Source organism: Eschrichtius robustus, chromosome 17, assembly GCF_028021215.1.
Source record: "Eschrichtius robustus isolate mEscRob2 chromosome 17, mEscRob2.pri, whole genome shotgun sequence".
NCBI lineage: Eukaryota > Metazoa > Chordata > Mammalia > Artiodactyla > Eschrichtiidae > Eschrichtius > Eschrichtius robustus.
The window spans coordinates 85429851-85439318 of NC_090840.1; the positions used below are offsets into that span (position 1 = coordinate 85429851).

The window sequence follows — 9468 nt, forward strand, 5'->3', positions numbered from 1 at the left end:
CGTTGTCAGCTGCTGGGCTCAAACTCCCACTTTAAATCCCGCATCTTCTCTCTAGGGTCCGCGTTCCTTCCGTTGAAGCAAATTCCGGGTAGCTCTTTTGGTGAAGGTGTGTGACTAGCGAACTGCTTTTGTCACTCGCCTTTTCTTTGAAAATGTTTCCCTTAGCCAGTATTCCTGAATGGACATTGAGCGGATTTAAATCCGCTGTGGATGGCCATTTTCCCTACACCCGAGAGTGTATTGTTCTGATGTTTTCTGACATCTAACGGTGTTGTCGTGACAAATCTACTGGACGCTTGTCTTTGATTTCCAGAGGCTTTCTGATAGTTCTCCTCACTGTTAATGTGCTGCTTAAAACGCAGTAGAATATAGGTTTATACTATGGTTGTGTGTCTGTCTGGGGCTGTGGGTGTATCTGCAAGAATGTGTGAGCCCATCCGCATCCTGGTGTAACTCTGGGACTCGCCTTTTTCGTTAACACCTGGTGAACACCATCCTATACAAATGCTTGCACATGGACCTCACTTTTTCATTTCACTGATGGTTAGGCTTCTAATGAACAGACACACCGAAAGTTAGCAATCCTTTTACTGAAAGAAAATTACATTGTGTCCATTTTTGACATTATGAAAATTATTGAAATAAACATCCATTTCTATAATTTAGACTCATAGGATATAATCCCACTGAGGTCTTGTCTTTCTCACTACCATATAGCACAGTGCCTGACACGTAGAAGGTCCCAGTAAGTATGTGTTAAGTGGTGAATGAAAGGGGGTACAGCCATTTTAAACTTTGGCTAGCAATCCTACCATTGTCCCACATTCTACCAAGCACATACAACCACCAACCAGTAATTCTAGGACCTCTCCTGCAAAGCAGGCAACTCGTTCCACAAGGAAGCTGAAAAACATTTTGCAGAGATTTGAATTGACAATTATGGGGATGCCCGGTCCTCCCCCGGGGCAGCCGCAGACGGAGAGCCTCCAGACACCGACTGCCTATTTAAATGTGCCACTGAAGGTCTTCAGGTTTGAGCAAAGGGATGGAGCTGATACTCTGAAAAGCCTCCCACTCCAGCAGCTCTACAGAATCAAAAACATGTCAAGAGTGCATTTCTGGGCTGGCAGAAAGGACAGGACCTCTTCAGGATCCTGAAACAAGGAGGGACCTGGGCCAGGGAGGAGGGAGCACAGAAACCAGTACAGCAGCCAGCAGGGGAGGGCTGGGCACAAGTCTCCAAGTCTAGTGATCTGGTGGCCCCAGTTAGAGGGGGGAAAGGACGAGAGGCGTAGGACACAAGTAAGATTAGAAACTGTGATCAGAACCCCACGGAAAGGCAAGACTTTTAAAACACTACAACAACACTGAAAATGCAGCCTGGAAACCTGCCGTCCAGCACTATGGGGAGGCGAGGAAGAAGCCTAGCTTCCTAAGGCTGGGATGGAGGACGGTACGTGCTCCCCCCGAGAACTGAGAAAAGGCCCCCACGCTGGTTTAGGAATTATGTTGCTCATGCCTCAGAGGAAACCCCAGGCTGCGTAATTAATACAAAGAGTGGCCCTGGGAAAGCGATAACCTTTGGGCGACTGGAGGACACAGCCTCAAACCAGGCCCCAGCGGCACACGGACCATGGCAGATGTTCCAGGTCCTGGCATCGGGCTTCTTAAAGGCAATACTATTTCTACCTTGAAAGATGTGAAGAGGCATAAGAATTATGACGATTACACAGTAGACTGTTGAGATAACCTGGAAGACTTTTAGAAAGAGCCAGATGGACACTCACACTGGAAAGGCATGGGAAATTCCAAGCAGGATAAAGAAAAAGAGACTTCTACATAGGCTTGATACAGGAAAACTGGAGAAACACGGAAAACCAAGAGACGATCTTGAAAGCATCCAGAGATGCTTTAAATTGGAGGTTGTCTCCAAGATGTGCACGATCACTCCCAAGCCAAGGTCCTTCAACGGGAAGGAGATGCACTGAGGGCCTTAGAGATGGGATTGGCATCCTGGCTTTGGTGGTACCCCTGCCAAGGATGCGCTGTGAGACTCTAGCAGGTGAATGAACTCAGTTTCCTTGCCTGCAAAATGGGGATGAGCACAGTGGGTGCCTCTTAGGGCTGCTGTGAAGATCAAGCAAACACACGTGCCAAACTTCACAGAATGAAACACCTTCACCCCAGGGTACGAGGTTTTCATTCCTTTCCTGCCATCACACACCCTCCACTCTCCACAGAGCAGAGCCACAAACAAGGAGACAACTTCTGAGCAGTGGGAGAAGAAATCCCCATTTATTCAGTGCCGGTCGAGCCAGAAAGCTGGGCACTTCCCGAGCACCAGTCTCCCTCTGTGCCCTTGAGGCCTGGTGAAATGGTAATTATACAGAATTCCCAGAGGAAGAGCTTGCGGCTCAGAGGGATTGAGGGCTGGGCCCACGTGCTAAGCCAGGGCTCCAGCTTGTGCCTGTGCGACCACAGAGTCTGGAAACTCCTCTCTTCTCCGTGATTCTCCAAGTCTCCCTCCACAGTGCCGGACTGGGGCAAGCGGAGACCACACTGGTGGCAGCAGGCCTCTTCTGCCGCGGGTGGAGCGGAGTGGCCAGGGGTGTGCAAGCTCTTGTTCTCCTCCAGAGATCTTGGCACCGAACAGATGCCATCGAGGTGGCTCAGTGCCAGCAGGGCCGGCGCAGCCAGAAACACAACTCCTCCTGCCCTATTGCCTCGCCGTGACTGAGTACCTGCTTCTCACCAGACGAGGTGGGAGTGGGGAGGGAGGGAGAGTGGAGAGGCCCCACCACCCCTTCTTGCCTCTGGGCCCCCTTTCTACCTGGAGGTGTCACCTGACCCCAGGTAGCATGGGACAGACATGCTCCTGCCAACTAGGGGACCCCGGCTGGTTCTCAGTTGTTCAAAGCCTCTTCCACCCATGAGGTCAGGGTGGCCACTCTGCTCTGGGGCACAGGGGCACTGCACGAGGGCAGCGGGGCCATCCAGACCGGCTCCGCTAAAGGGAGCACGAGATGGCCCCACGCCCTCCTCTAGAGGCTTCTCTGCGGCCCCCGAGCTCCTGCCGGAGGCGGTCAACATCCCTCCTGCTGTCAGATGCGTACCATTGACCCAGATGTCCAACTTGGCTCTTTGGTAGCTACTCTTCTAGTAAACATGACTGCTGACCTGCCTATGCAGGCCCTTGGCTGGGCACTTCGGCCACAATCCCAGAGGACTGGCTCTGCCAGGAGGAGCCCACGCGGCCTGAGTGGAACAGGTAGATGGACAACTAACAGTCCAGCTTGAAGGGCGAGTCCACGCCAGAGCACTGCAGACAAAAGGGCGGCATTTGAAATGGCAACGAGCAGGGCAGGGGACGCCCAAGTTGTCAGCTCCTGCAGGGGGGCAGAGTTTAGCACAGAGGGCATAGAGACTGGACAGGGAGGCAGAGGGCGGCGTCTGAGGCCCCTTTGCTTGGATGGACTCACGGGGAGCCTGGAGCTAGTGCTGAGGCGACAGGGGCTCCAAGGCCCTCAGATGGTGCCCCTTGCAGGACAGGGCCCTGGTGGGACCGGGCACATGACCAGGACCTGAGACCAAGTTTCATCCCCAGCTCTGCCCAGGCCTCGCTGCACAGGCTGGCAAGCCCTGACCCTCGGAGGGCTGGGCTGTTGCATTTGTGCAACGTGCGGCCTGGACGGTGGTGTGGCTCAGGAAGCAGGGCCCATGGGAGAAAAGAGGGGTGGCCTGGGCTCAGGCAGAGGGAGTGTGTGGTGTGACTAGCCCGACCGAGTGGCGACGTGACTAGCTGATGGCCCTGAAGGTGAGGAGGGGGAGGGTAGAGGGCATCAATACGAAGCGGTAGATCATCTTTACGTCCTCTTGCACCAGCGTCTCCACCAGGAAGTTTTTCAGCACCTAGGACAGAGGCGCGGGTTCTGCCTGGCCGGGCCTCCCCTGCCTTCCAGGGCCCGGAGGGTGGGTGCCCCAGGAGCAGAAGCCTGAGGTTCCCGACCAGCCTGCCCGCCCAGGCCCCGCCCAGGCTGCCCGCCCAGGCTGCCCGCCCAGGCCCCGCCCAGGCCCCGCCCAGGCCCCGTCCAGGCCCCGCCCAGGCCCCGCCCAGGCGCACTCACGTGGTGCAGCAGAAGCAGCATCTCCACCTCTGCCAGGCGCCGCCCCAGGCACTGGCGCACGCCAAAGCCAAAGGCCAGGTGTGGGAACCTGGTACCAGAGGCCCGGCTGTCCAGCCAGCGCTGGGGATGATAGCGCTCGGGCCTGGCGAACATGGCGGGGTTTCGACCCAGGGAGTACAGTAGCACCTTCACCAACGTCTGCAGACAGGTGGGGAGGGGCAGGGTCAGAAGCCCTGTGGGTGAAGGTCAGAGGGCGGGGTGTCTGACAGAGGAGCCCTGCGGCCTCACTCACCCCGGCCGGGACGTGGTAGTTCTGCAGCACCAAGTCTGAGCTCACCTGTCGCTCCAAGAAGACACCCACGGGGTACAGCCTGTGCACAAGGGGCGGCCGACAGGGCCCTCAGCTGCGACAGGGCCCTCGCTTCCCTTGTGCAGCCTTCCTAGCCCAGCGCCCCCGGCCCGAGGGCAGCTCCCCCAGCGCCCTCACAGGCCGCTCCTGGCACCGGGAAGCCCAAATCGCGAGGGGCTGCTTCCTTTCATCTCCTGAGTCAGCCAAAGCTGCCCAGGCCTGAGCAGCCCCGGGCCAATGAGGACACGACCGACGATGGTCCCGGGACACTGAGGTGGGATCCCAGAGGGAGAAGCACCCCCATCCCTCTAGGGAGAGGAAGAGGAGGTGCAGGGGGACGTGGCCTTGGGCCAAGCTGCCGATCAGCAGCCCCGGCGTCTGCCTGCAAGCCCCGGCGAGCGGGCTGTCCCGACGGCGGGGCCAGGGCAGCGGGGGTAGCCCAGGTCTACCACGCCTACCTCAAGGTCTCCTTGAGGGCCGCCCGCAGCAGGGGCAGCTCCGTGGTTGCCCTCTGGGGATTTTCTGAGACCCTGGCCTCGGCCCCCAGGCTCTCCTGGCGCAGGGCCTGCTGCACTTCTGGGTTCCGAGCCAGTTCAAAGAGAGTCATCAACAAGGGGAAGGCCGTCTGCAGGAGCCACGGGGCCAGGGCTCAGACCTGGGCACAGGCCGTGCCCCTCCACCCCCAGGGCACCCCTCCCAGAAAGATGGCCGCCGTCCCCTGGGGCAGGGACCTGTGTGCCCAGAGATGACAAAGCCCAGAGACCTGAACCCCAAGATCCTAAAGCCACCTTGTCTACTTGCCCTGAATCCCTCGGGGAAGGTATCCCCAACCTCTGTGAAGACCCAGGCTTCCTCCAGCCGCTTCAGAGTCTGGCCCTGACCCTCCTCTGGGCCCAGGAGGCGCTCACTCTTGCCGTCTATTCAGCGGGGAGGGTTCAGGGGCCCCGGGTCCATCTGCTGCCAGTGGGTCACCTCCCTGGCCAGCCACAGGCAGGTCCGAACACGGGGTCCTAACATGAACCAGCCACCCCGGGCCCCAACCGTTTCCTCCTCCTGGATCATCTCCATGTGCAGGGAGAGGCGTCCGCCAGCCCAGCCTGAGATCTGGGAGGCTCAATATCTCCTAAATGCCGTCCCCAAGGCAGCGCGGCCCTGGCACCTCCGGATATGCAGATACGGCTCCCTGTCGCTCCTCAGCTTTAGTCCGTGCTCTGCCCTGTGGCCCGAGAGGGTGCAGAAGTCTGAGCGAGACACTCCCTACACTGGCTTCCTCTGGCCTTGGATACAGGCCTAGTGCCCAAGGCCCCTCCTGACAGGGGCCCTGACCCCGCCTGCCCTCCTCTGCCCACTTGCCCTCTTCCCCCCACTCAGCCTCACAGCCCTTCCTCGCTGTCCGCTCTTGCAGGCCCTGGCCTGCTGCCCTCCCAGCCTCCTCTTCCTGGCCTAACTTCTGTGTGGTCCTTCCACATCCAGCGCAAAGGCCTCCTTCTCCAGGAAGCCTTCCCAGAGCTACCTCCTGAGGCACAGGCCCTGCCCCTGGGCTCTCTCACCTTGTGGTTGCATCACAGCCCCTGCTCAGGGAGTGTGTGCACCTGGGGTCTGTGCCTCTGCTCAGGATCCTGGGTGCCTGGCCCAGAGCAGGCCCTCAGAGATGCTGGCGGACGCAGGTGCGGTCCAGAGGCAGGCAGCTTCGGCTGCACTCACACCTCGGGGCCCAACCCTGCCCACTGTTCCGTGTTGCCAGACACCTGCTCTCCTGCCCACACACTGGAGCCCCTTGCTGTCCTTCCCATCAGTCTGTCACTGCCAAAGGATCTTGAGTGAGAGCCAAAGGTACTCTGTCCCTGGGAAAGGTCCCTGTGTGGGCCTCCAGCCGTGCCTCGGCCCTTCCCCGCGCCTCCCCCGCCCCTGCCGCAGGACCTAGATGGTCCCCGGGGTCTCTGCTGCATGTCCCTGGGCCTCGTCCACTCTGCACGCTGCCTGGAGCGTGGTTTCCCACGAGAGTAACCACAAACCCCTGCCTTTGAGGCTTGGCTCCCGTGCTCCCCCTTCTCAGTTCGGAAGCTGGAGCCGTAGACTGGGGAGGGGCTCGGAGGAGACGTTTGCCATGGGAGGGGGCAGCCTGGAGGCAGGAGGGCTCCCTGTTCCATGGGAAGGGCTGGGCGCTGGCCTGACCGTGTCCACGCTCCCAGCAGTGAGGTCGATAGAGTTGGCCTTGATGGTGTCCAGGGTCATGTCCGCACGCATCAACAGCTCTGCCACGATGCCGCTGTAGTGCCACGGGTGGCCGAGGGCCAGCTCCTGATATATTCTCCGGATGGCTCTGTTGGCTGCGGGACACACAGAGACAGAGGCCCTGGGTCTGGTGCTGGGAAGCACTTTTTTTGTCATCCTCCTACCCTTCAGCCCTCAATACCCCCAGGTCTCCATGTCCTACCCCCATTCTCGGATCGGCCCAGTTCAGCCTCACTGCCAACTCTCTTGGGGACCATGAAGAAGCCACAGGTCCCTCCTGTGGCCTCCGTTCTCCCCAGACTGTGGTGCGTGGAGGGGGCCCTGGGGCCCCTGGTCGCAGCGCTTCGCGACCGCCGCCCTCACCGTACTGGAAGATGTAGTCCCAGGCCTCAAAGTGCTCCTGCCACATGCTGCCGCTCGTCCAGCGAGACAGCCTCCTGGGCACGAACATGAGCTGCACGGTGGACTTGAACATGGCCTCCAGAGCGTGGATAAAGTTCAGGCTGTCAGGATTCGGGTGCTGGGCAAAGAGGCCCAGCTGCTCTCCGTAAAGGACTAAGTGGCTGGCTGCGGGGAGGAGGGGGTTCCTGAGCCCGAGGCCGCCCAGGGCCCCACGACCACCTCCCCCGGCCCGCCCCGGTCGCGAGCCCACACCTTCGATGGCGTAGTGGAAGATGCTGGGCCTGATGTCCAGGGTCAGACTGCCCCGGGCATTCTGCAGCACCCTCGCCTTCAGGGCCCGGGAGAAGTCCCTGGCCGCCCGATCCACCAGGGGCGCGTACTTCTGCACAGCCTGCAGCGACAGCACGTCTGGGTTCAGCCGCAGCCGGTCCAAACGCCACTGGGGCCCGTTTCTGTCGAGCAGGGAGCGGGGCATCAGGGCGTCCAGAGTCAGCAGCTGGCCGCGGCCCTGTACCCCACCTTCCTTTCCCCAGAGGGAAGTAGGCGAGGCGGGGAGCCGCCTGTTGGTTCCTAGGGGGCAGGCTGCCCGCGTTTGGGCCTCAGCGGCACCTCTTCCTCAGGGTGGCCTCGTGCGCTTCGCCCAGGGGAGACGGGCGCCTCTGCCTGAGCCTGCTGCGGGGGTGTCTGCAAACTGGCAGGCCCCGTGCCTGGCACACCCGTCTCCCACCCGGGCCCTCTCTGGGGCTGAGGCTTTTGCTGTGAGGAAGGGGGCTGAGCCCCCAGCCAGGCCTGGCCCAGCTTTGCTCTCGTCACACCCCAGAGCGGGCGAGGCCCCTGGAGACCTTCACCTCCCGGCTCCTGCGATGCTGCCTTGGTGCCAGCCCCACCTGCCCCCTCCCTGCAGAGCCTCTGCTGCTCCGTGGCAGGAACCAAGTCGTGTCTCTCCTAATGTTCACGCAGAGCCCAGTGCCGACGGGGTGCAGCCTGCAGGGCCTCCACGGGGCCCTGATGGACCAGGGGAAAAGTCCAAGCCACACGCAAGCCCCTCGGAGGCCTGTGCAGGTGCCGGGCTCCCTGACGGCAGGCATCATTCTTCTTCCTCTGGCCCTGCAGGAAGGGGCCGGGCTCCCCTCCCCAGCCCCAGGGCACACACGACCCCCAGGGCATGGGCGTGATCTGCATCCAGAGCTAGTGGTCACCCTCTCTCCACCCACCCAGATGGCTCCCGGGCAGGCATGCTTCAGGGTCTTCCCTGGCTCGCCTCCTGTCTGCGCCCAGGCTGCCCGCCCCCTCCGTCCGCATCCCCACTCGCCCTCACAGCAAGAACACGCCGCACGTGAGCCCACGATCCTGTCGGTAGGCCAGCCAGGGCTCCAGGAACATCCGCCGGGGGTGAGGGCTCTCCACCTGCTGCAGCCGCTCCACGTCCTCGGGCAGCATCACAAACACCATGTGTCTCCCTCCCACGTCGTACCTGTGGGACAAGCTCCCAGCCCTGCCGTGGCGCCGTGTCCTCCCCGGGGCCCCATCTGCAGAACCAGTCCGCCGCTGGCCCGGAGCGGGCGGTCCCTCCCGCCGCCTCACTGAAGCCTCCCCTCCTCTGGGGTCTGCGTTCTGTGCTCCCAGCCGCGAGCCACGCAGGGCTCCGTGCTCACGAAGGCCCCAGTCTGCAGCATCAAAGGCACAGGCCTGCCCCGCAGAAGCCCCTCCCTGCCCCTCCCCCCCACTCCCCGGGTGCCCAGCAGGGACTCAGCTGCCAGTAGGGACAGAGAGTTAGGGTGTTCTCGCCGAGGTGGGCAGGGAGAGCTTTACCTGAAAATGGGCCCCAGCTCCTGGAAGGTCTGATGCATGTCCAGGTGTATGTTCTCAGAGCCCTGCTCCCTCCAGATCTGCAGCACCCGCATCCACTGGTGGCCAGGACACCGGGGCATGGCTTCGAAGGGCAGCACCGCCTTGGGGGCCGGAGTGGCTCTGGTGCCCAGTGTGCGTGCCCTGTGCAGGGACAGCCAGGGCCCTGCCACCCACACTCTGGCCTTTGCCCACAGCGCCATCGTGCTGCACCCCCGCCCCCTTCAGCCCCATCCTTTTATCTCGCCTGGCTCGCTGGACCAGCCGACTGGATCACGTCAGAGGAGAAACTGTCCCTGGGCCAGACCAGGAAACCCGGGGCAGCAGTCAGGGCTGGAGGCTTCCAGCGGGGGAAGGAAAGAGATGGACGGGCGCCTAGTCCGGCAGTGACGCAGGCCTGCTGGGGGGTGGCTGTTGAGAGCAGGGGCAGGGTCGGGAGCAGGGACCCGATGGGGTGGGGGTGAGGGCGAGAGGCCTCCCTCCCCCTCCAGTGAGGGAAAGAAGCAAGAT

At 61.4% G+C, this 9468-nt stretch overlaps 1 protein-coding gene across 2 annotated transcripts; it reads right to left on the minus strand.

Moving 5' to 3' along the window:
- Window positions 1-3795: 3795 nt before the first annotated feature.
- On the minus strand, window positions 3796-9161 carry LOC137751147 (cytochrome P450 11B1, mitochondrial). 2 transcript variants are annotated; one of them, XM_068525587.1, is made up of 9 exons: window positions 8923-9161; window positions 8429-8584; window positions 7363-7562; window positions 7063-7275; window positions 6649-6794; window positions 4932-5098; window positions 4417-4495; window positions 4125-4322; window positions 3796-3909 (listed from the first exon to the last, which is right to left on the minus strand). In XM_068525587.1, the coding sequence occupies exons 1-9, from the start codon at window positions 9159-9161 to the stop codon at window positions 3796-3798; spliced, it is 1512 nt and encodes a 503-aa protein (XP_068381688.1). The 2 variants fall into 2 exon arrangements, with proteins under 2 accessions (XP_068381688.1, XP_068381689.1); XM_068525588.1 differs by lacking the exon at window positions 4125-4322.
- Window positions 9162-9468: the final 307 nt, after the last annotated feature.

Coding starts and splice junctions, on each gene's coding strand:
- LOC137751147 (XM_068525587.1), bottom strand. CDS start 9,161: ATGGCGCTGTGGGCAAAGGCCAGAGTGTGGGTGGCAGGGCCCTGGCTG. Junction 7,276..7,362: donor CTTCCACTACGCCATCGAAG/GTGTGGGCTCGC, acceptor TCCTCCCCGCAG/CCAGCCACTTAGTCCTTTAC. Junction 4,496..4,931: donor GCCCTCAAGGAGACCTTGAG/GTAGGCGTGGTA, acceptor CCTTGTGCACAG/GCTGTACCCCGTGGGTGTCT.